This window comes from Rana temporaria, chromosome 3 (genome assembly GCF_905171775.1).
Source record: "Rana temporaria chromosome 3, aRanTem1.1, whole genome shotgun sequence".
NCBI lineage: Eukaryota > Metazoa > Chordata > Amphibia > Anura > Ranidae > Rana > Rana temporaria.
In genome coordinates this window covers 312852300-312879152 of record NC_053491.1, presented here as the reverse complement: position 1 = coordinate 312879152, position 26853 = coordinate 312852300, and the positions used below count along the sequence as shown (strand labels likewise).

Sequence of the window (26853 nt, the reverse complement as noted above, 5' to 3'; positions counted from 1 at the left end):
GACAGCCCCGCACACATGAAGTCTAGCAGAGCTCAGACTTACATGGAGAGAGCGGATCGGTCTATGATGGACAACAACATGATGAACACTGACAGCGAGGTAAGTGCGCCTACACCTAGTATTATTATTATTTCCCCACTGATCACCTTCTCGTTAGGTGAGCTCAGGATTAATCAGGACTCCTGGTCTTATCTGAGCAATCCCATTGGATGAGGTTTTATTTTTATTCACAATCTATCACATGCTGGGTAAGTTGTACTAAAGCTTTGGTGGGCAATCATTGCAGCAGACTGTGTATACCCCACATGTAATGATGGCACCCCATAGAGGGCTGCAGCCTGGTATAGATCTGTATGGTCAGGGTGGGGTCACACCTGGTGTTTTTCCTGGACAATTTGTTACAAGTTCAGCTTCTCCACATCATTGTTCATACAACTTCTACTACAAGTACTGCTCATGGACTGGATCTACTCTCACTGGGGTCTTCAGATGTTCAAAGGTTTGGGGTGATTTAAAAAAATGTGTGTTATACAGATTTATATATTCCTGAATACACGCGCGCACACAAATATTTACATACACATTTATATATTCCTGAATACACGCGCGCACACAAATATTTACATACACATTTATATATTCCTGAATACACGCGCGCACACAAATATTTACATACACATTTATATATTCCTGAATACACACACGCGCACACAAATATTTATATATTCCTGAATACACGCACGCACACAAATATTTACATACAGATTTATATATTCCTGAATACACACACGCGCACACAAATATTTATATATTCCTGAATACGCACGCGCACACACACAAATATTTAAATACAGATTTATATATTCCTGAATACATGCTCACACACAAATATTTACAGACAGATTTTTATATTCCTGAATACACGCGCGCGCGCACACAAATATTTACATACAGATTTATATATTCCTGAATACACGCGCACACAAATATTTACAGACAGATTTATATATTCCTGAATACACGCGCGCACACAAATATTTACAGACAGATTTATATATTCCTGAATACACGCGCGCATACAGATTTATATATTCCTTATCACACGCACAGAATATAAACATCTCTCGTAATCTAAGGAATATTTAAGTATTATACATTTTTGTCATAGGTGAAACCATAATATTAATGCAGAGTAAAACTAAATAAAAACTTATTTTTTTATATAATATTTTAAAATTGTGTCCCTGTTAGATTCATGCTGTATCTTTCCTGCTTACCGTTATCGCCGAGAAACTCCTCAAATATTGGTTTCCCCAGAACAGGATTTGAGGGGAATCTTCCAATAGGGACATTCTGGTGACAACCAGGGATTCTCTCCCTGGTTGTCACCAAAGCAGGAGGAATCCCCCCCCCCCCCCCCCCCAATAGGACAAAAGTGACAAAACTGTCAGTTTTAACTCTCCATTATTCAAAATAATTTGCCCTAGACCCCGTTCACACTGAAGCATTTGTACAGCGGTTTAGTGTTAAAAATAGCGCTGTTAGGCTTCATTTCCATGGACGTTTTTACAGCCACCTTTTTTTAGCCTTTTTTTACAGCTTAAAAACGCCTGTCCATGTTTTTTTTTTTGAGCTGGAGCTCAAACGCAGCAGTAGCGTTTTTGAGCATCTTTGCGCGTTTTTGATAGTTTTTTAACGTCTGGCGTTTTTACAGCTCTAACTCTGGAGCTTCAGAACGCACTGGTCCTTTTTTTTTTTTTTTGCAGCTTGCCAATTCTTGGGTGTGGTGGCTATTTTTTTTTTTTTCACCTGGTGATCCTGAAGTAAGTCTAGTGTGGTGTGTAGGTACCTGTCAAAACAAGGCCCCCCTCCCCCAAAAAGGTGCCAAATGGGGGGGGTGCAAACAAGCAGTTGATTCTTTTGGGTGAACTGACAGACGTGCTTAAAAGGATCAGCTTTTATTTTATGTAAAATCTTTATCCTAAAAGGGGGGAAAAGTTTTAACTGCTTTATAAAGTGTTGGCTGGAGTTCAGATTGAAGGCCTAAAGCCTGGTTTGTTCACATGAGAATATTAGACGAATGATTGTCTAGGACCTAGGTTGTATTAAATTTTGTGTGTGTGTGTGTGTGTGTGTGTGTGTGTGTGTGTGTGTGTGTATATATCTATATCTATATCTATCTCTCATTTTTTTTTTTTTGTATCTAGTCTCCTAACAGGTTACTAGTGTTAAGAAAATTCTTGCAACACAGAATACGACTTTTGAAATTATGTAATGTATTCTTGCATTTCCGAGCATGCGCAGTCACTTTTTTTTTTCTTTTTATGGACGAATACTGTACTAATTAAACAAAAATCATTTGCACTGTAGAGCTTGACTGATATGGGTTTTTCTCTGGCCGATGCCGATATTTAGAAATTGGGGCGGCCGATATATGTTGCCAATTTTTCCGGCCGACATTTTAAGCTGACTTTTTTATTTTATTGGCACTGGCAGGTTTCACACTGAGCCGATTTGTCAGTTTCGGTTACACTATATGTAACTGAATGCAGACAGTGACCAGCTGTCAAAATTCAGTGGTGATGTTGGGGGTGGGCAGGACCCTGCAGCTATCAAACACTAGCCAATGATTGGGCTACTTACAAAAGGGGACAGGGGGCCACATAAAAGTAGCGGCCCACCCAGATCCCATCTCATTGGCTGGTGTTTGCTGCTGGGTCCCGCCCACCCCTGACATCACTGCTGGATTATGACAGCTCCTCTCTCTCCATTCAGTTACAATGTCCGTTTCACACATATTGGTCGACCTCTATTGCAGTGTTATCGTGCGGGAAATTTTGGTGCTTTAGATAGTTTTGCATCAGTTGTGATCTCGGAAGTTGTGTACTAACAATCAGATTATCACTCAAAAAGCAGTATTTTTCATCCGATTTTTCTTGTGTGTACACTAGTCAAGTGTAGGGGTTCAACGGATCAAAAAACTCACGGATCGGATCGATCCTCGGATCAGGAGTCACGGATCGGATCATTTTCGGATCAGCAAAAAAAAAAAAAAAGACAAATCTTGTTACACCCACCAGAGTTTTAGATTTCACAGTTCTTCTCAACACAAAACGCAGCTTATGTGCTTAAATACAGTGTTTGGAAATCCGACGGACTGTTTATTGCTAATGTGACAGAACACCTCTGATTTTCACATTTAAACAGTCCGTCAGATTTACAAATACTGTATTTAAGCGTATAAGCTCTGTTTTGTGTTGAAATAACTGCATCTCGCAATACTTATATGTGCAGCCAAGTGGAAGTCGCAGCCCCATGTACGAAAGTGGTGTCACCAGTTCCCTACTGTGACCTGAACTATCCCAATCATCAGATCCCTTTAGTGTCATTGATCGGCGGGCTGAGTGTCTAGTGAAAATCCCCCCTAAGTGCTCAGTCCATACAGATCCCCCCGATCGCCTCCTCTCTCTTCTCTGGCAAGCAGCAGGACGCCCGGTGCGGCGGCGGCAGCGGCTCCTCGTGTGGATTCCTCAAGGTGCACCATGGAGCTCATTGCTGGGCTGTTAGGAGTCAATGGCATATTGAGCTCAAGTGCCCACAAACTTCCGAGGAGCAGCCTGCATCCCCCGCGCCGGGTGGACCTCGATGGCCGCCGCTTCGATAGCTAGGCCGAAGCCGCGGCCTTTCCTATGGACCGGGAGGCCCGTGGATCGCCGTGTGTCCCGACCCGAAGGTGCTGATCCGTACGAATCAGTTGCACCCCTAGTGACAATACTTGATGTGTTCCCACTGTCATATGGCATTCTTGTGCCACAGTGCCTACACACCGTCACGGTTTTATCCACTAACCTCTTTCCTTCATCATTATATTTGACAGGGAAGCCAAAATGCTCCCATACAGGTGATTTAAATGACGCAGGGCATTCAAGCTCCTCCGTTTTTTTTGTTTTTTTTTAGAAAACAATCCTCGGATCACGTGTGTGCGGTTCGGATCAATCTTTTTCGGTTCGGATCACGGATCAATGACGATCCGTTGCACCCCTAGTCAAGTGTCCACAAAATACAAACCAAAATCTGTCCGTGACTTACCATTAATGTGCTGTTCTGTGCTCCTGGTTTTCTTGAAAATTTTCTTTGAGCACTTTGGTTTTCTCCAACACTCCAAAGACATGCTGGTAGGTTAGTTGGCTTTGGTCTAATTTGACCCTTGTATGTATGTGAGATAAGGACCTTGGACTGAAAAAACTCCTTCAGGATAAGGACTGATGTGAATGTACAAAATGTAAAACTTGCATACATTGTCCCAGACCATCTAATGATGTAGGCTGAAGACACAGAACTTGGGAGAAAGTGTTAAGCTGGCCATACTCGGGCCAGATTAAGAACGTCATGGGCCTGGTGCTGTGGCTATTGGTGGGGCTTTTTATAAAATAACAATGCAAACTTTTTTTGTTATAACACATTAAATTAAATGGAGAAAGGGAGGATGAGAGACAGGGGATGAGAGGGAGAGGATACGCATGAGCATGCGTGGGAGTGAAAGCAATGCAGCCTGGCCAAGGCAAGAGACCGAAGGCACAGAACCCGGAATGAAGACTGGGTGAAGATGGAAGCGCCCAGGACCTGCCGGATTGATTGCAGCGCTAGACGTCTCAGTCTGACTGGTAAGTGTACCCTGTGCATATTTGTACATTATGGCATAACCTACCTCAGGGTCTCTAAAAATTAGTAGTTAGCAAAGTTACTACTACTGCTTTAATATCACAGGATCCCAAGAGCTTCTCAATGGGGGGGGGGGGGGGGGGGGCTACTGACCTGGTGGCCCTTGGGCAGTGCCTAAGTGCATAGTTGCCAAAAAAAAAAAAAAATTCAAGTGTTATATTTAGAGTAGCGGAGATCCCCTATGTTCCTCTATACATCACAGTAGTAATCACAAAATGAAATGAGTACTAATGGCAGAACAAATATGAGGACTGAGAAGACTTCCTTTAGTTGAACTAACAAGTGTGCCCATTCTAGAGCTGGTAACATTGAGCATATTCAATATAATTAAAAAAAACTTGTTGTGGGTAAGGGGCATAGGGGAGGGAGTATGGATGGTATAAAAGTGGGGAAGTATGTGCAGGAGAGGAATGTGGGGTGTAAAGCAAGGGTGCCACCCCCTCACACCAGCCATTGCATAAATCTTATCAATGGGCACTGTAGTCACCACCTATTCAGGCGTCGGGCCCTTTTCGGATGCCGTGCGCCTGAATTACAGCAGCGGGGGTGGGTGTTTTTGACACAGGAGCCATCGCTGCACTACCCGTCCTACAGTTTTTTTTTTTTTTTCCTGTATGTAGCTTCTGACAGGCTGCGCAAGTAGCCCTTTATCTCCGATCAGATAGCCCCAACTTTTGACCAGTGATGGGGTCGCTCTTTAGCTACCCATTTCCTAAATTTGGGGTCTGTGCCCCCCCCCCCCCCCCTAGACGCCAAGCCACGACCCTTGAAGTCTTTTTTTTTTTTTATTTTGGGGCAAATGGGCCTATCCAAGCTGCAGCTCCAATAGCCCCCATGTTCATCTGGCCCTAGCCATACTGTACACCCTACACTATTCTTGTACAAACCACACAAGGGACAGTACTTGCATTGAATGTGCAGTGTCCCTTGTTCTGGTTGACCAACTATGCTCACATTTCAAACCACCCACTTCATTCATGGAATAGTGCTTTTGTGAATGAAAGGCCTGCCTCTATTTATATACCACTTTTCATTCATAGATTCTATAGTACAGCTACTATGAATGGAGGGGGTGGAAAGTGTGGGCATGGTTGGCACTATTGTAGAGTGCCTTTGACAGGTCCAACGCTTATATTAACACCACATTACTGGGAGATTACAGCTGCATGGTATTGATGGGGGGGCAGAGGATTTCAGATTGCAACTAGAACATGCGACACCAGCGCAAAGGACACTGCATCAAATGGAAGGACTGTCCCGTGTACTGAATTTTTATCTACATAAGCTGTAAAGTCTTGTGTTTGTTTTTTTATATAAACATGTTACACTTGTCACCTGTGCAGGGGTTTGGCACAGGGCAGCCCAGATCCCTCTTTTATTGGGTCCCTCTTTGCTGCTCTGCTCACAGCAAGCAGCTTGCTATATGGGCACCTGAGCCAAGCTGCAGGTCTGTACATTCAGACATGACACTGCCCTTCGGCTTGGCCAACTGACTTTGACAGCAGCAGGAGCCAATGGTGCTGCTGCTGTGTCTCAGCCAATCAGGAGAGAGAGAGAGGGTCCCGGATGGCAGAGATACTCGTAGGCTCAGATAAGCATTAGAGCTGCTTATTGTTAAGAATCGTTCTCGCAATTTATTTATTTTTCCTTGCGATCATGACAAAGCATTTTCCAGATTCATTCTATGCAGAGAATTCTCTGCTGAAGCAGACAACTGTCAAAAAAGGCAGTCTGCCAAATATCACAACATTTCTCAGCCTCAGAACTCTGCAACATTTTGTCCTTTAGACCAAAGGAGTGAACTTCGATGTGTACCGTATTTATCGGCGTATACCGCGCACTTTTTTGCCCTGAAAATCAGGGCAAAATCGTGGGTGCGCGGTATACACCGATACCCGCTTTCCCCCGCCGAGTTTGAATACTGCGCCGGCATATACCGAGCGCAGTACACTCGTGTATAGTCAGGCTCGGCTCCTCTCGCGCTCACGTCCTGGACGTACAGGACGTGAGCGCGAGAGTAGCCGAGCCTGCCTGACTATACACGAGTGTACTGCGCTCGGTATATGCCGGCGCAGTATTCAAACTCGACGCGGGGATCGAGCGAGGACGCCGCCGCAGAAGGACGCCGAACCGGACACCCGAAGCCGCAGACGGACGCCCGACCCGACGAGGCCGCCGGATGGACGCCGCGCAAGACACCAAAACTGTAAGTACTAAAATCTTTTTTTACAGGAATGTCGGGTCCACTTTAGGGGTGCACGCTATACGCCGGAGCGTGCAATACCCTGATAAATACGGTAACTAAAAGTCTAACCACTTAGACACAACCTTTTTCTGGCATTTACTGGTTTCAAGTTAAAATCATTTTTTGCTAGAAAATTACTTGGAATCCCCAAAGATTAAATATAGATGAATAGATTTTATTTTTTTGCAGAGACCCTAGAGAATAAAATGGCAGTTGTTGCAATATTTTATGTCACACTGTATTTGCGCAGCGGTATTTCAAATGCAATTTTTTTGCGGAAAAAAATACTTTAATTAAAACTAAAATGAAAAAAAAATAAACTGTAAAGTTGGCCCAATTTTTTTTTGTATAATGTGAAAGATTGTTACGTCGTGAGAATAAGGTTCTTTATTCTAAACACAAAAATTGTGATTTTATTTGGCCAGAATCGTGTGTGTGTGTGTGTGTGTGTGTGTGTGTGTGTGTGTGTGTGTGCAGCTTTAGTATTAGGGGGTGCTGGGGAGGCTGCTACACACGTGTTATTTTTTTATTTTTTTTATGAATTGGGATAAAGCTGTTTGTGTGTAGCAGCAACCCCAGCACCCCTAGTTACTTACCTGAGCCCCATATCTTTCCAGTGATGTCCACAAATGTTTAAACCGTTAAGTACCCTTATTGGCTGAGGTACAGCAGCGACGCCATTGACTCCTGTGGCTGTCAATTTAAAGTCGGTCAGCGAATTGGGAGAAGGGGGGCGGGGCTCTGTGTCAGAATGGATACATCGAGCTGACTTGGCTGCCCCCCTAGCAAGCTGCTGACTGAGGTGCACTCAATAGGTGGGACCTGAGAAGAGGAGGATTTGGGCTGCTCTGTGCAAAACAAACTGCAGAGGAGGCAAGTATGGCATGCCAATCAAGATGGCGTAAGGCTGGCACGCAGATGGTGTGTTTTTTTTTTTTTTTTTTCCTTTTAATGCATTATTGTAAATGGCTGTACAATGTTACTAAATTATACCATTTCACTGATATTCTGCTTGCTTTTGTGGCAAGAATGCTTTTCCTTGTTAAATGGCTGTACATGAAACTAGATTATTTTTTTTTATTTTTTTTTTTAACAGGCTTGGATTCATTCTCTGAATAAAGACAATAAAGCTTCCCTTCTGGAGTGGATAGAAAAGTGTAATATTAATCTTGTACAGGTTAATGGTCAGAGGAAATGTGGCGGCCCTCCTGCAGGTATGGATAATAGGCCGGACCAGTTATGCTGTGAAAAAAAGCTTAAAGCGCAGTTGTAACCTAAAATAAAGTATCCTGTTCCTTTACACTGGACATTAAAAAAAAAAAAAAAACACACCAGTAGCATTAGCTGTAGAATTTGTTTTTCAGTGTTATGGCTCAAAAACACTAATGGATGCATAATAGCGTTTGTCAGCATTTAAAAACTCCTTAAAACCAAATAGTTCTGTTTTTTTTTTTCCAGATAGAAAATGCCCTTGTCAAAAAACGCTGATAAAAAACGTCTAGGACAGTGATGACGATGTTTTGGAACTGTATTTCCTATGATGCTCAACTACACTGCAGAGTGCATGTGTAGGGGTTGGGGTGAACGTGGAATGACATAAACCCCTAGAGAGGCACCATCCCTTGAGAATAAGTTAATGTTTCAGGAAAAAAGGGGGGGGGGGTTTGGAACAGGGTGGGACTTTAATTGTGCCTCTGAGTGTAAAGAATGGAATCCAGATACATCAATTTTATAGAAAAATAGATACATTATTTATTTTTCTGCCACAAGGCAGTACAAGATAAAAAATCAAGTAAAAGTACTTTTACAGGCTTGAAATTTAAATTCGGGGTGTGCAGGTCCCAAACAGTGAAAGCAATGTGGTACCCTGCAGAGTGCATGAGCATCATGGGAAATGTTGCGCCAAAACATCTGGGGTGCCAATGTTCGCACTGGCCTAATATAACATGTTGGAGTTTACTGGCTGCAGAAAAAACATCTGGAGCTAAAAACGGCTGTAAAACCATCCATAACCCTCGGTATCTTATTTATTTTTTCTGAAACCAGACCACTCACTGAATTAAAGTGGCCTCTGCGACCGATTTGCCGCGAGATCACTTTTATTGGTGGCAGGAGAGTGCACTCCGCCGCTGGAAGCAGCAGAGGCGATTTCTTCCTCTCCCCTCTGTGGTATGGAGCTGAGTGAGGGGAAGATGGCCCCCACCCAGCTCCATACAATTGCAGGGCAGAAGTGACGTTTTTTTTTATATATATTGCATTTTAGTGTGACATGTTGGGTATCAATTTACTTGGTGTAACATTTTTTTTTTTACAATATACTGTATAAAAAAACTGGCTTAACTTTTTTTTTTTTGTTAAAAAAGGTGTATTTTTTTCAAATGTGCGCTTGTATGATCGCTGCGGAAATACGGTGTGACAGTCTTGCAATGAGGGTTGGAATTTTGAAGGCAACCAAGTATAGGTACGAAACCAATATAATGGTATTAGATTTTATTAAATATAAAGTCAAGACTGTGAAAAGCGCGAAAATTGACTGGTTTAAGAACAATATCAGATAAAAGTTACAATAGTTCAAAATTTACAGAGTTTGTCTCCTGATTCGAGATTACCACCAATGTGTTGTCCTTTCTTCAGGGGCATCCCCCTTTGGAGAACAGTGTACATCTATAACAAAAACATGCATTAACGTTGGAAACATAGAAACAAGGAAACTGCAGTGAACATCGTTGAAGGCAAAAAAGCAACAATGAACCACCTAAAGTCATGTGATCAGTACCATCAAAGGATGAAAAAATAAAAACAAATATAATCGGGTGTCAAAGTTATAGTAGATTTACTGCTGTCTGTAGATCAAGGGTAGAGGCAAACGATCCAAGCGTCAGATTTAGAGCGATCCATTTTGGGACCCAAAACAGGGGTAAATGACAAATGGTCTCAACTGTCAGTGAGCACCCATAGGATCTATATTTGGAAAAAGACCACATTGACCTTTAATGGCCATGAAAAGTCAAAGGAGTGTGCCCGTGTTTCTTCAGAAAAAATTTAGATTAAATATAATTAAAAAAATTGATTTTTTTTTTTTTCCCCGCAACAACTAAAAAAACACTGAACATTTTTAAAAAAAATTTTTTTGTAAATAAGTAAGATTTCTCTTTCAATTACGGGCACAGATGAGATGGCACTGATGGACACCGATGAGGTAGTACTGACGGGCACAGATGAGGTGGCACTGATTGGCGGCGCTGGTATGCGGCACTCATGGGCGGCACTGGGCACTCATGGGCACTCATGGGCGGCACTGATGGATAATTATGGGTGGCACAGATGGGCACTGTGGGGTGGGCACTGGGCACTGATGGACACTGTGGGGCGGCACTGATGGACACTGTGGGGCGGCACTGATGGACGCTGTGGGGCGGCACTGATGGACACATGTTGCCAGTCATTGCCCATCTCTTTACCGAGATCGGTGTTGTGGGGTGTCAGACTGACACCCTGCAACAACGATCGCCGCGATGCGCGCCCCTGGGGGCGCGCAGCGGCTGAGAATCCTGAGGACGTCATATGACGTCCAGTCAGGATTCTACAACCACTTTGCTGACGTCAATTTGTCATTGGCGGGCGGCAAGTGGTTAATAAATGAAATGGTGTAATCCTATAGACCAGGAGTGTCAAACTCTATTTCATTGTGGGCCGCATCAGCATTATGATTGCCCTCAAAAGAGTGGTTGTATCTGTAAGATTAGATGTCCAGCGCATCCCCTCCCCTTACATTAGATGTCAAGAGCCACCCAAACATCAGAAGTTGAGTCCCCCACTCTCCCTTACATCACAGTGCACCCCCTTTCACTTATGATGCTGCTGGGAAGAATCTGGATGCATTGCTTGAAAGCAAATGGTGGTCTGGAGGAGGGCTGGAGCTCTTGCAGCTGCAGGAGAGGTGCAAGGGCCACATGAAATGGCCTGGAGGGCTGGATTTGGCACGCGGGCCTTGTGTTTGACACCTGTGCTATAGACAAATCAATTCCTGGCATAAATCAAATGACGATTGGTCACTATAGGGACAAAATATGTCTGCTAATCATGGCCCTCAAGTCAAATGCAATCAATGTCCATGGATTAAAGGCAAAAATTTATTAATAAGCCTACAATGCTGCAGTTAGATGCAGCACTGCGAGCATGGCATGAATAACGGGTATGGCCCGATTGCTGACACGCAGGTTTTTTTTGTACCTCCCCCTTTCCATCATGTGGGGGATCTCCTGACCTCTTGGCACCATGTGCCGTGTCTTTTTGTTGGTGACTGCATCATCCCTTGAAGATGGGAAAGCATTTTGTGTGTTTATCATGCCCGTTGTGCGTTTTAAGGAACTTAGATTTAAATTCTACAACCGTATTTTTCCTGTCGTTCGTGTGGCTATTATTCAATATTGCCAGATTTACATATTTTCTGTTCTTTTAATGGGCATATCGTTTCTAAGTAAAGCGATGAGCTAGGTTGCTCGCTTTGTCAATGGTGATGCTGACTGGGTTTTTTCTAATATCAATGGCTGATATGCAGGCGATCTGGGACCTTATTTGGTTTGATCGTATTATCTTTATTACTGATGTCACTGAAACTGACGCTTTTATAGCGGTGCGCATGTGCGATTGCCTATCATTGTCGCAGTATTGCCGACGCCTACTATGGCGCCGCTTTCATTTTCCTGACGTTGCTCATATGACGTACTTCATCACGCCCTCCCAGCAACAAGCATGCGCCAGTCAGACATTTTTAATTGGCTGTGACGCCCTGTACGGCACCACCTTCGTCACTCCAGCACCCATGCTAGTGCTATCAACTGCATCACAGCTGTGTTTTGGTTTCTGCTGAGCAGAAGCGATCCTAGCACGGCCCCTATATAAAGTTCACTTGACCTGGTGTGCAAGGTCACTGCTCCTTGACGTAGGGATTTGTGCACACGTGTCTGATTGCATCCTTGGGTAGCTAATTGGACTTTGATTTGTTTCCTCCTCTTAAATGGTTTACGATTAAATGCCTGTTGTCTAACAAGCATCTTGTCAATCGGGCCATACCCGTTGTTTATGATTGGCAGACAGTTTTTGTCCCTATAGTGACCAATCGTCATTTGAGCCATGCCATCAATTGATTTATCTATAGGATTACACCAATTTTATTGAAGTCTGTGTTTTTTTTTTTTTTGCTAGTTTATAACTGTTTCTTGTATCAATTTTTTTTAATTGTATTTAATTTTTTTTCTGTAGAAACCACACAGGCATACTCCTTCCCCTCTTCTGACCTTAACAGCTATATATGGTCTTGCTCTGAATATCATCTGAGTTTGGGTGCCCACTGACAGTTGAGATTTGAGACAATTTGTCATTTACCCCTGTTTTGGGTCCCAAAAAGGATCGCTCTAAATCTGGCGCTTGGTTTGCCTCTACCCTTGATCTACAGAGCAGTAAATCTACTATCACTTTGACACAGGTTATATTTTTATTTTGTGGGGTGGCTCATTGTTGCTTTCCAGTCTTCAACGATGCTCACTGCAGTTTCCTTGTTTCTATGTTTCCAACGTTAATGTATGTTTTTGTTATAGATGTACACTGTTCTCCACAATATCCTGAAACGTGTCGGGCGTAATCTCTAATCAGGAGACAACCTCGTGTCAATTTTGAACTATTGTAACTTTTATATTATCTGATATTCTTAAACCAGTCAATTTTAGTGCGCCTCAGTCTTGACTTTTTTATAATATTTAATAAAATATAATACTACATTGGTTTCGTACCTATACTTGGTTGCATTCAAAATCCCAACTCTCTGTGGGGGGACCCCCCTTTTTTTACATATCAATGTACGGGATGGTGGCAACATTCTAGTCCACGCTGGTGAAACATTTTGTTTTTGAGGTGTGATTTTGGCCCTTTCTTCCAGTCTTGAAGGTTCGGCGGGCCTCTTCTATGAACTCTGATCTTTATTTATTTTTTATTTTTTTTCCATAGCTTTTTCTATTGGATTCAGGTCAGGTGATTGTCTGTGTGGTCCGTTCTAGCGGCTCTATATTCTTTTGAAATCAATTGTTTTGTTGGCTTTGTGTTTGGGATCATTGTCTTGCTAAAATGTCCACCCATCTTCAGCCTGGTAGATGGCAGCATTTTACTGGTGCATCCATGGCTGCATACTAGTGATGGGCTCCGCCCTCAGGACTGTGAATCTAATAAAAGAAAAGGTTAAGGACCCCCCATTTTTATTTTTTCCCCCTCATACCTCGGTGAAATACATTGCGATAGTCCCTACTGCTGTTTCCTGCAGTTTTCTGTCTGGGTTCAGCCTTTCCCAGATGCAGTCCTGGGCCGCTAAAAGTGCTGATAGGGTGATGAGTCCCTTCTATGGGTCTCTTGGGATGGCAGCAGTTTTCCTAACTAGGAGTGTTTTGCTGGTTGTTTTTGGAGCTGACATGCCAGTGGGTCTTCCTGCTCAGGTGAGAAGATTGGGTTCTCCTGGGGTCAGTGAGGAAGCAGGGTTTTCTTTCTCTCATCTCAGCTGCCTCCTGTGTCTCTAGAATCCGGCGTGCATTGGACGCTGGTTCTTGTGTACAATCTCTGATTGGGCTGCTCTGAATTCCGCAAATCATGGCTATTGCTGCATAGGGAGGGTGGCACAGGAGCAAGCTGGGAAGTCTTGCATGCCCGATGCTTGGAGGAAGCTGCGGCAGCCAACTTGGTTGATGGCAAATGCCATCTGTTCATTCTCTATATGGGCAGGGGGCGGTCCTATCTTCATAGGACCGCACTGCTCTTAGTTTTAAACTCTGGTGGAGCTCAGTATGCAGCCCTCTATCCAGCAGAGGGTTCCCTGTGCTAAACTCCTGTTAGTGTCATCCTGCCTCTGTGTGGTAGGTGACACCCCCCCCCCCCCTGTTTTCTATAAAAAAGAGAGAATGGGGAAGATATATAGATGAAAGGAGAACTGGATATTTAGTTAAAATCTTTTTATTCTCTAATTTTCAATCTTCAGCTGCTTGTTTTACCTCAAGCCATGAGTCTGTCATCATCACCTGATTAAGAGACTTCATTTAAAATACGATTAGTTTGGTCAAAATGCATCTGGTCCTAGTCTCGTACATTTTCATATTCCTACATTTTTATATTTACAGGCTGGGTTGGAGAAGCTCCTCCACTTGGGACAGAAATTTTTATTAACAATCTCCCTCAAGAAATCTATGAAGATAAAATAATTCCACTTTTTCAGACTGCTGGAACATTGTATGAGTTTCGTCTTATGATGACTTTTAGTGGACTTAATCGAGGGTTTGGTTTTGCCCGTTATACCACCGTGCACCATGCAGAGCTAGCGGTTTCCATGTTTAATGGATATGAAATTCTACCTGGGTACAAGATTGGAGTCTGCAAAAGCATTGAAAAATGTCATCTGGAGCTGGATGGCCTGCCATGTGCCGTGGACAAAGTCTTCCTTACCAGTGTCCTGAATGAAGTGACTGTTGACCTGGAGAAAGTGTCTCTCTTCGCTAGCCCTAACATGGAGATGAAAAATCTTACAATCTTGAAATACAGTTCCCACCGAGCTGCCACCATGGCAAAAAGAATCCTGTGTAAAGGTTTACACTTTTTTTTATTTATTTTTTTACTAAAAAGGGGGGGGTTTGTTCAAAGCGGCTGCTCAAGTGTTATATTTTGTATTTATTTTGTTTAGTGGAGATGTTCTGGGATTATTGGTGGTTCTACTTTTTGAGCATTTTTGTTCCGATCTTTTTTTTTTTTTTTTTTTTTTAACATTTTTACTCCATGCAATCATTGGGCAGTTGCTTCTCCCTTCCAACATAGAATATGTTTTCAAATGGAACACAACCACAAAAGCATGACAATAGTGGGTTGTAAAGACCACTAGCCTGCAAGTGTTGATGATTCTTGGAAATACCTTTTTAATTGATTGGGGAGATAGTCTACTCCAATATTTATAAAAAAAAAAATATTTTTTAAAGGTTTAAGGCAGGAGTCTCCAAACTGCGGCCCGTGGGCCAGTTGTGGCCCTTTGCTAGCCTTTATCCGGCCCTCAGGGCTTTATTCCTCCCACTGATATGAGGCACTATTCTTCCCATTGACTCCAACAAGGGGGCACTTTTTCTTCCACTGATACCAATGATCAGATACAATTACTCCTACTAATAGGGGCTTGACTCCTTATCCTACTGATCGCAAACTATGAGGCCATATTTATTCTCACCAATGCTGGGCCCGGGGCATTTTCTACCCCGCTGGCCACAATCCGGCCCTCCTAAAGGCTGAAGAACAATAAACTGGCCCTTTGTTTGAAAAGTTTGGACCCCTGGTTTAAGACTTTATTAATCATGCGGTTAAGCATGATGCTAGCACGGGGTATTTATCTGTTAGGCTGGGTTCACACTGCTGCAAATTCTTTTGCGAATTTGAGCCGTTGTGATCGCTCAAATTTGCAAGTCATTAAAATAACATTGTTTTTCATTAGTGCCATTCACATCAGTGCGGTGCGAATCTAAGCTGCACGGGTCCTGTACGAGTTTGATGCAATGCGAATTCAGCTCTATAGACTGGCATTCCCTGAAATCGTGGTAAAATCGCAATTTTATTTTTTTAATTTTTTCAATTCGCAGTAGTGTGAACCTAGCCTTGCTATCATCTGTTACTATCATCTGTCTGTTGTGTCTTCAGAGCGCATGTGTTGGTAAATTTACTGCCTGCCAAGAGTGAATATCTCCTAAACGGTGCCTGTTGACCTTAATTCTACCTACAGGTAAGCTTTATAGCCTGCCTGTAGGCAGAAATCAAACTTTTTTTTTTTTTTTTTTTATTGTTGACATGATACAATTCACATGATACAATATGCATAAAAACATTCCATTTAATGTGTACAAAATTTCATCTTGAATCAACTGTTTTGGCAGTATCCTTTTTAAAAGTCAGTTCACCGATTTTTCAGTTTAATTTCTTCTCAGGTTCTCATTTACTGTTTGGTTGCCAGATCCAGGTAAACTGGATGAAGAACTCAATAAAGAAAAAACTGTATTTAAGGACCCTTTTAAAGCCTCATTCCAGTGCTCCTCAAATGAACTTGAATGTGGAGCCTGCACCCAGTGGTGTGGAATGCCTTCGCCTCATCTGTGACCAACTCGGCCAAGGTCAGCCAGTTTACCAAATCAAGTTTCTCAGTCTTGGCTCATGTGGATGGTTGCGATTTTGGTATCAGGTAGTCATACCAAACTATTGTGAGCCGTTTACTGGATATGCCTGGTTGATTGGGGACAAACTCATTCCAACTGACAAGTATGAGCAAGCAAAAGAAATCGTGGCATTAAGGATCCTGGCAAAACTAGGTGAGTGGCAGGTGTATGGATGTGAAAACCCAAAACACATTGGGAAGATTGAATCGGGAAGGACATGGTTTTGATTTAATAGCCAATTTAAATATATTTCATAGGGTTAATTTAAAGTATGTGTGTGTGTGTGTGTGTGTGTGTGTGTGTGTCCTTTATCCTAAAAAAACTGTTTGCTGTAACTGTTATAAAGTGTGAGCTGGTGTTTTCTCACCTCGTGTTTCAGGACAGCGCCCAGAGAGAGCAGCTCCACCTATTTTTCCCCAGGAAACACAGCAGTCAGTTTTTTGTTTTTTTTAAGGACCAGTCCCTTCCTCCACCATGGTGGAAGTGCTGCAGGGAGCCAGGGGTGTGCTTTGCTCTCTCCAGGTGTAGAGGCAGCCCTGCAACACCCCCCCCCCATGAGTAGGGGGTTCTCTGGTGTTTTCCTCCTCATGTCTGGCGAGGACCAAGGCTGCTTGTGGTAACTGGATGGCGGTAACTGAATGGTGCCTGAAGGTGCAGGCATCATCCAGATGGGGTATGTGGTTTTTTTTTGTGTTTTTTTCGGCTATTCCCTACCAGTGTTTCTCAACGCCAGTCCTCAAGGCGCCCCAACAGGTCATGTTTTTTTTAGGCTTTTAATTATTTTGCACAGGTGATTTGATCAGTTTTACTGCCTTGGTAATTACCACAGCCGTTTCATCCCAGGGCCGCCTTGAGGATTGGAGTTGAGAAACACTGCCCTACACCATAAGAACGATCATAGCTGCAGTTCCGCTGTTTGATCGATGTTACCGGCGATAGGAAGGGACGTCCTCCCGCCGCTTCTCCGGGATCTCCCATGTAATCGGGGACCCTGAGAAGGAAGGCGCTGGAAGAAAGTCAAAACTGAGGGACAGATGGCCCCCAGCAATCTCTGACTTTCAGAGGCCTGGGCACAAAGTTGTGTCATGTTGGGGCCGCCGGAGGTAAACAAAGCTGGGGACTCTGCTAGAAAGCATCAGATGGTTAATTTATTTATTTTTTGATCTGAACACAGAGCAGAAACAGTCACCTACTGTCATGGAGCTTAGATTTGAATCTCCCGGGTGGCCACTGTAAAAGTCCTGCCTCCTAGTCCGGCTCACATGATACACGTCGCCCTGATTCAATTTCACTGCATTGGATCGGTGTTCTGTCTATCTGACAGGAACCGGTCTAGGAGGTGGGACTTTGTTACAGTGCTGCCAGTCATTTCAGACCAAAGTGTGTGTGTGTGTGTGTGTGTGTGTGTGTGTGTGTGTATAGGCCTGGACTGTGACAAAAATTAGGCCTGGGCATTTTAGATTGAGCAGCCATTTTTTTTCCAGGGAGGGGTTGGCTGGTGATGGGATAGAGAGAGGGGAGTTGGTCCTTTGGAATTGTGATATAAAGGGGACTGCACTGTAATGATTACATGCCCCTTTACAGTGCAGTGCCCTTTATATCACAGTGCCTCTTGCTGTCATGCCCCCCCCCTCCCCTTATCTCTGCTTACAGTGCCCCTTTTATTCTGACTCCCCTGCACAATCCTATTTTCTGCTGAGTAAGGAGCCAGCCTGAGTGTCCTTTTCCACCCCCTGGTGCTGTCATCCTATCAGCAGGGCAGGGGCAAGAGGAGATCTGGATCATATTAACAAGCAGGTGACTACTTGCTAATATGAAAATACTTTCTGTGTAGATCTCCAGCTCCTACCACGGCATTCAGAGCTGTAAAAAAAAAAAAATCCTGGTCAGTATTTTCCATGCATTTCCTGAATACTTATACACATGTGTACACACAAACCACAACCCTCCTAAAAGAAGTCACAAAGATTATCAACTAGAATAATTGAAGATTTTATACATACATACACACATACATACACATACACACATACATACATACACACACACACACACATACACACACACATACACACACACACATACACACACACACATACACACACACACATACACACACACACATACACACACACACATACACACACACACATACACACACACACATACACACACACATACATACATACATACATACATACATACATACATACATACATACATACATACATACATACATACATACATACATACACATATACATACATACACACATACATACATACACACATACACACATATACACATACACACATACACACACATACATACATACACACATACACATATATATATATACACGCCTCATGGGAGGTGGAGAAATTGGGAACATACTAGCATGTTATATATATTTTTTTTTCTCTGGAAGATGAGTTGCTCTGCCCTGTCTGCAAGGGAGCCTTAGGTCTTGCTCACAGGGGGCATACTAAAGTCTATGCCTATGGAGGGCTGTGGTCACCTGCACAAGGGACACACAGGTATGTCAGGCATCCACTCAAGAATAACCCCCCTCCATCCATCTGCGACAGACTGCGCCGCCATCTACCCAAGATTGACCCCCATCCCCCCGCCTCTATCCACTCAAGACTGACCCTCCCATCTATGCCTGACTGACACCCGCCCTTCATCTATGCCTGACTGACACCCGCCCTTCATCTATGCCTGACTGACACCCGCCCTTCATCTATGCCTGACTGACACCCCCCCTCTATTTATGCCGGGCCGACACCCCCCCTCTATTTATGCCGGGCCGACACCCCCCCTCTATTTATGCCGGGCCGACACCCCCCCCTCTATTTATGCCGGGCCGACACCCCCCCCTCTATTTATGCCGGGCCGACACCCCCCCTCTATTTATGCCGGGCCGACGCCCCCCTCTATTTATGCCGGGCCGACGCCCCCCTCTATTTATGCCGGGCCGACGCCCCCTCTATTTATGCCGGGCCGACGCCCCCTCTAGTTATGCCGGGCCGACGCCCCCTCTAGTTATGCCGGGCCGACGCCCCCTCTAGTTATGCCGGGCCGACGCCCCCTCTAGTTATGCCGGGCCGACGCCCCCTCTAGTTATGCCGGGCCGACGCCCCCCTCTAGCTATGCCGGGCCGACGCCCCCCTCTAGCTATGCCGAGCCGACGCCCCCCTCTAGCTATGCCGGGCCGACGCCCCCCTCTAGTTATGCCGGGCCGACGCCCCCCTCTAGTTATGCCGGGCCGACGCCCCCCTCTAGTTATGCCGGGCCGACGCCCCCCTCTAGTTATGCCGGGCCGACGCCCCTCTCTAGTTATGCCGGGCCCACCCCCCCCTCTAGTTATGCCGGGCCGACGCCCCCCTCTAGTTATGCCGGGCCGACGCCCCCCTCTAGTTATGCCGGGCCGACTCCCCCCTCTAGTTATGCCGGGCCGACTCCCCCCTCTAGTTATGCCGGGCCGACTCCCCCCTCTAGTTATGCCGGGCCGACTCCCCCCTCTAGTTATGCCGGGCCGACTCCCCCCTCTAGTTATGCCGGGCCGACTCCCCCCTCTAGTTATGCCGGGCCGACGCCCCCCTCTAGTTATGCCGGGCCGACGCCCCCTCTAGTTATGCCGGGCCGACGCCCCCTCTAGTTATGCCGGGCCGACGCCCCCTCTAGTTATGCCGGGCCGACGCCCCCTCTAGTTATGCCGGGCCGACGCCCCCCTCTAGTTATGCCGGGCCGACGCCCCCCTCTAGTTATGCCGGGCCGACGCCCCCCTCTAGTTATGCCGGGCCGACGCCCCCCTCTAGTTATGCCGGGCCGACGCCCCCCTCTAGTTATGCCGGGCCGACGCCCCCCTCTAGTTATGCCGGGCCGACGCCCCCCTCTAGTTATGCCGGGCCGACGCCCCCCTCTAGTTATGCCGGGCCGACGCCCCCCTCTAGTTATGCCGGGCCGACGCCCCCCTCTAGTTATGCCGGGCCGACGCCCCCCTCTAGTTATGCCGGGCCGACGCCCCCTCTAGTTATGCCGGGCCGACGCCCCTCTAGTTATGCCGGGCCGACGCCCCTCTAGTTATGCCGGGCCGACGCCCCTCTAGTTATGCCGGGCCGACGCCCCTCTAGTTATGCCGGGCCGACGCCCCTCTAGTTATGCCGGGCCGACGCCCCTCTAGTTATGCCGGGCCGACGCCCCCTTTATTTATGCCGGGCCGACGCCCCCCTCTCCTCTATTTATGCCGGGCCGACACCCCCCCCTCTCCTCTATTTATGCCGGGCCGACACCCCCCCTCTCCTCTATTTATGCCGGGCCGACACCCCCCCTCTCCTCTATTTATGCCGGGCCGACACCCCCCCCTCTCCTCTATTTATGCCGGGCCGACACCCCCCCCTCTCCTCTATTTATGCCGGGCCGACCCCCCCCCCCTCTCCTCTATTTATGCCGGGCCGACCCCCCCCCCTCTCCTCTATTTATGCCGGGCCGACACCCCCCCCCTCTCCTCTATTTATGCCGGGCCGACACCCCCCCCCTCTCCTCTATTTATGCCGGGCCGACACCCCCCCCCTCTCCTCTATTTATGCCGGGCCGACCCCCCCCCCCTCTCCTCTATTTATGCCGGGCCGACACCCCCCCCCTCTCCTCTATTTATGCCGGGCCGACACCCCCCCCTCTCCTCTATTTATGCCGGGCCGACACCCCCCCCTCTCCTCTATTTATGCCGGGCCGACACTCCGTGAGACATTAACACCCCCTGCACTCAACTTCTGACCCTCCAGACTAACTCAGACTTTGTTCGGCTCCTACCCATGAAATCAAACCCCCTGTGCCTCAAATGTCACCCAGGCATGTCAAGTACTCTGAGATCCAGCTCGGCACTCCGCCCCTCCATATCACTGTTTGTTAGACCTGGAGGAGTCTGCAGTGATTAGACACAGGTAGTGGGGCTTATGACTACTACAATCGCGTACATGGGACAGGGCTTGTGGCTCTCCAGATGTCTACCGCTGTTTAGTCAGTGGGGATTGGTGGCCGCATTGAATGACCATGCATATCCCCTCCCCTCCACGTAAATTTGGGCACTGACGGTCTGGCACCCTCTGTCCTCTCATCACTGAGGATGACATCTTTGGTGGGGCACAAGAGCAGACAGTCCGGGTGTTTATGACACACAAGGAGAAGGGCACTCCCACTTCTGCTGCACATGGGTGCGGTACACCCTGCGCACCCGCCCAGGTTCGGCCCTGATGTACAGTTGGTCAATGGGTGAAAGGAAAAAGGAATAATTTGCATGACTTTAACCACTAAGATGTAATCCCTTTAAGAAATGGTGAAAAGACATAAAAATACTCCAGTAATTTTACCTAATGCTCTTTATACAACTGGCAAAACCATAGGGTATGCACAGGGTGTGGTGGATGTGCCTGGGCACACCCTAATCACCCTGTGCTGCAGATTTTCTTTTTTTTGTTGCTGATATTTTACCAAAAAAAGGCTAAAAAAAGGAAAGAACCTGACACATCCACTGCTCTACAACTGTACATTTTTTAAAGTGTGTGTGTGTGTATATTTTCCATGTGTGTTTGAGCTTTGGGGTGCACATCTTAATGCAATAGGCTGCACACATCTATAGGCACAACCCAAGATATTAACAAAATGTAAACCTCATATGTAAGAATGCTTGCTAAGTGCAAATTATATCTGGTATAACTTCTTGGTTTAGTGGAGCATTTTTTGGACATTATGTATGATGTACATGGGTAAAAAATTTGAGATGGTTGGATGTATCCCTACACACGATCATTTTTCGGGTTGTAAATGACGTTTTTCAGGCTCTAGAAAAAACGTTTTTTTTTCCCAACTTGATCATTAAAACGGCCTTGCCTACACACGTTTGTGGGAAAAAAAATGCTCTAGCAAAGCGCGGTGAAGTACAACGGCACTATAAAGGTGAAGTTCCATTCGGATGACGCCACCCTTTGGGCTGCTTTAGCTGATTTCGTGTTGGTAAAAGACGATTCACGCTTTTCTGTCTGTTACAGCGTGATGAATGTGCTTACTCCATTATGAACGGTAGTTTTACCAGAACGAGCGCTCCCGTCTCATAACTTGCTTCTGAGCATGCGCGGATTTTTCACGTCGTTGAAGCCCACACACAACCATTTTTTTACAACCCAAAAAACTTTAAAAACGTTGTGAAAAAAATAGAGCATGTTCGAAACATTTTTTGGCCGTTCAGAACATGAAAATTGCTCTGAAGCCCACACACAATCGTTTTTTAATGACATTAAAAAAGTCATTTTTTCCAACCGAAAAATGATTGTGTGTATGCGGCATAATACAAGAATAAGGTAGAGTCCTGCAAATGGGATTGGGGTGATTGCATTATATTTTACACATCATTATCACACAAATGCTTGCAGGAGGATCATATGTTGATGCAATAAGCACATGTTATGCAGTCTATCCTATGCATTCTGGCTGTATTGAAGATGTCACAATTAAGCCCAAGGAAGAAACTTTATACGAATATTTAGGAATAAATGTTCAGATTTTGCATATGAGAAATGTTTAGCTTAACAACTTCAACCCCAGAAGATTTTACCCCCCTTCCTGACCAGAGCACTTTTTACAATTTGTCACTGTGTCACTTTAACTGACAATTGCGTGGTCTTTCAATGCTGTGACAATTTTTTTTTTTTTCACAAATTGGCTTTCTTTTGGTATTTGATCACCTCTGCATTTTATTTTTTATTTTATTTTTTGCGCTATAAACGAGCACCAGTTTTGAAAGAAACGTTATAGCATCAACAAACTGTGGGAAAGATTTGTGGCATTTTTATTAACATTTTTTTTTTTTTTACTAGTAATGGCAATTTTTTTTTTCGCTTTATTGCAACGATTTTTTTTTTTTTTTGGGGATCATTAACAATTATACAGCGATTAGTGCTATAAAAATACACTGATTACTGTGTAAATGTCACTGGCAGGGAAGGGGTTAACACTAGAGGGCCATCAAGGGGTTGACTGTTTGTTCCCTCAGTGTTACAACTGTGGGGATGGGAGTGACTAGGAGAAGAGGAAACATTGTTTATTCTTACCAAGTAGGAAAAACTATGTTTCCTCTTACCTGACAACACAGGTATTTATGTTTACACACGAATCCCTGTGCTCATGCATGCGATTGTGCCTGCCGACCCACATGCATCGGGTCCCCCCCATGTACAACAGAGGGCCGGAAAAGGCAAGGACGTACCTGTATGGGGTTTTACCCAGGGGAGCAATTCTGCTGCAGTATATCTGCGTGAGCCAATCAGGAACCGGTTAAAGTGATTGTAAAGGCAGGTTTTTTTATATAAAGGAGTTCTATGCATTAACGTCTTCTGTGTGCCGCAGCCCCCCTCATACGTACCTGAGCGCCATCTGGATCCAGCAATGCTGCATGTGAGACTCAGCTGTCGCCTAGACTCCCCCCCTCGTTGGCAAAGACAACAGCATGGCGCCATTGGCTTCTGCGGCTGTCAAAGTCAGCCAATAAGGATAGAAAGGCGGGCCAGGCCGCAGCTTTGTCTGAATGGACATGGAGCTGTAACTCAGCTTGGGTGCCCCCATAGCAAGATGCTTTCTGTGGGGGCACGCAACAGGAGGCAATTTACTCTTAAAGTGATTGTAAACCCTTAGCTATACTTGGTAAAGTGACTGGCCTCAGGTGATACACTGAAAAATAAAATAAATCCTTTTACTTAGTGGATGTAATCTCATTCATGAAATTCGACTTGGGCACACCTGTCTGCAGTGTTTACTTATCGGTTTTCCAAAGCCCTAAGTCCTGTATCTTTCTGCAACTTCATTCTCTTATTTGCATGACAATGTTGGACAAGTTCTCCAACCCAGATATAAACACAGAGCTACAAACGGCTGGAAATTTGTGTCAGGGAAGGTGCATTGAAATAGATTTGCAGAGTGTTTGTCTAGGCACAGCACAGCTCTGCACATTTCTTCTTTCCTCTGCCTATGTGGAGAGGGGGGTGTGTGCCTTTTTCTCCAATTGGTTGTCGCATACCCAGTGGTGGAACAGGAAGACAAAAATCTAACACAATGTGCACTTTCTAACAATCTAGAAAGTTGAAGGCTGCACATATACAAGCTAACTTATGTAGGGAGATTTGTTTCATCTGAGTATCTGAGGCTGTTCACTTCACTGGGTATATGTGAGGGTTTACATCCACTTTAAGTTTTACCTGTTTATCTGCAGTCTTTTCTTTACAGCCATTCCAAATCTAGACTTTTTACAGCTTGTCCGAGCCTCCAAAAAGCTGGGGGAGGGGATCTGAAGTTACTGAGGGCTCAATGAAGATGGGCAAGGCATACCCCCACTGCACACAGAAACAGGGCTGAGGCTGTCAATCACATGCTGTGTGCTGAAGCTCCCCTGTTGCTTTTATTTCTTGGTGTTAAGGAAAACTTGTCCGACATGACTAATACAGATAGCTGAGGAATGAGGCAGCAGAGAAATGACAGTACTCCACTATAGAGGAGATATGCTTTGTTCATATCGGAGGTTTACAACCACTTTAAGACCCTAAGGGCTAGAGGTCAGAGGTCCTCTGAAGTCTTGACAGTTGCTCCTTTCCAGTTGCCTGATCCTATGTTGGAACGCATGCATAACAATATAACTGGCAGTCAACCATGGAAATATTGTATTTGTAGGTAATACAGGCGGTCCCCTACAAACAACTCCTATGTTGTCTCCCTCCGTTTGCAACGGGAAGCAAGATGAAATCTCCCCCTAGGAAGAGAAATTCTCTCCTGTAAAAGTTATTATGGGGAAAAGTTTCTCCACTGAAGCTTTATCACCAATCCTTATTTCCACAACAACCCAACATTTTCAAAATCCAATATTCATTGGGACAGAAAGTGAGGTGAAATCTTCTGAACAGGAGGAAAGAAAAGAAAATAAAAAAAATGTAAGAGGTGATGGCCCTTCCCTATGCTATCCAAAAAGCTTACAAATAGATTTTTTTTTTTTTGGTTGGAGCTACACTTAATTTTTTTTTACCTGTTCCAACTTACAGATTCAACTTGAGAACAAACCTACAATCCTGATCTTGTTTGTACTTGTAATGGTGGTGGTGGTTTTATAAAAAAAATGTGCTTTTTTCTTTAATTGCACAATTCCTACTTGGTCTGTTTTTTTTTTTGTATTTCAGGGTACATCGATGACTAGGGATATCGCCCTTTCAGCTTCTGAATATTATGGTTTTATGGTTTTTATAGTGTTGCGCAAATCTATATCGAATCACAGAAAAGCTACTTGTATCTAAAACTGTTGCACTTAAAGCACAAATGGCACATAACTACTGAAAAAAACAAAACTGGACTAATGTTTCAACTTATGACTTTACCCTTGGTAGGAGATACTGGGGGTCATAAATACTTTTTGAAAGCCATTTTTACTTCTGCACTTTTTCACTTTTGTTAAATTGTTTTATTATCACTTTTTTGTCTTTTGCACCTGACACGTGTTATTTTTTCAGCTTAAGGTTTATCAGTTTGTTTTTTTATAATCACTTTTTTTTTGCATCTTAATGTTTTAAGACGTTTATGTAAATTTTAAAAAATCTGTAATACAGGATAAAACCTGGAAAATGTGTTTTTGTTCTATGGTATTTGATATGGGAGATGGTATCTAGCACAGGGCTCGACAAATCCCCGTCGCCAGGTTTTTTTTTGTGAGCTGGCACCATCTGGCGGTGACCCGTTGGTATTACAAGTTATTACCACTAGATGTGTAAGCTGGCGCCATCTGGTGGTGGCTGTTGGTATTACAAGTTAAGCATTACAAGTTAAACAGCAATTCTAATGTAATTTTTCACTATTTTCACTGCCATCTCCTTCCCTCCAATTAGAACCCCCAAACATTATATATATTTTTTATCCTAACATCCTAGAGAATAAAATGGCGATCGTTGCAATACTTTCTGTCACGCCGTATTTGCGCAGCGGTCTTACAAGCGCACTTTTTTGGGGGGAAAAATTACACTTTTTTTAATTTAAAAAATAAGACAACAGTAAAGTTATCCCCATTTTTTTTTTTTTTTTTTTTATATTATGAAAGATAATGTTACGCCGAGTAAATTCATACACCCAACATGTCACGCTTCAAAATTGCGTCCGCTCGTGGAATGCCGACAAACTTTTACCCTTTAAAATCTTCATAGGCGACGTTTAAAAAAAAATCTACAGGTTGCATGTTTTGAGTTAGAGGAGGTCTAGGGCTAGTATTATTTCTCTCGCTCTTCCGATACCTCACATGTGTGGTTTGAACACCGTTTACATATGTGGGCGCTGCTCACGTATGTGTTCGCTTCTGCGCGCAAGCTCGTCGGGACGGGGCGCGTTTTCTGGCTCCTAACTTTTTCCAAGCAAATTTGTCAAACCCTGATCTAGCATATTTCACAATGGAAACCTGACTGTATATTTTCTGTTTTTTGGGTTTCTCAACTCTGGGACCATTAACCAGAGGTTTAGTTAAATGCAGGACAAAGCAATGGGATTACTTTAAAGCCATTCCCTGCAGATAGATTATACAGTAATTTTCCTTTTGCTCCCCCACCACTCCATTTGCCTAAGGAAGTGCAATAACATGTGCTGGTG

General features: G+C 44.6%; 1 protein-coding gene across 2 annotated transcripts; it reads left to right on the top strand.

Annotated features, from left to right (window-relative positions):
* DND1 (DND microRNA-mediated repression inhibitor 1) lies at window positions 1–25836 on the top strand. Of its 2 annotated transcripts, none has more exons than XM_040344826.1 (5): window positions 1–99; window positions 8064–8181; window positions 14128–14583; window positions 15964–16341; window positions 25407–25836. In XM_040344826.1, exons 1-5 carry the CDS (start codon window positions 16–18, stop codon window positions 25421–25423), a joined length of 1053 nt encoding a protein of 350 aa, XP_040200760.1. In that variant the 5' UTR covers window positions 1–15; the 3' UTR covers window positions 25424–25836. The 2 variants fall into 2 exon arrangements, with proteins under 2 accessions (XP_040200760.1, XP_040200759.1); XM_040344825.1 differs by having other exon boundaries at window positions 14128–14589.
* Window positions 25837–26853: the final 1017 nt, after the last annotated feature.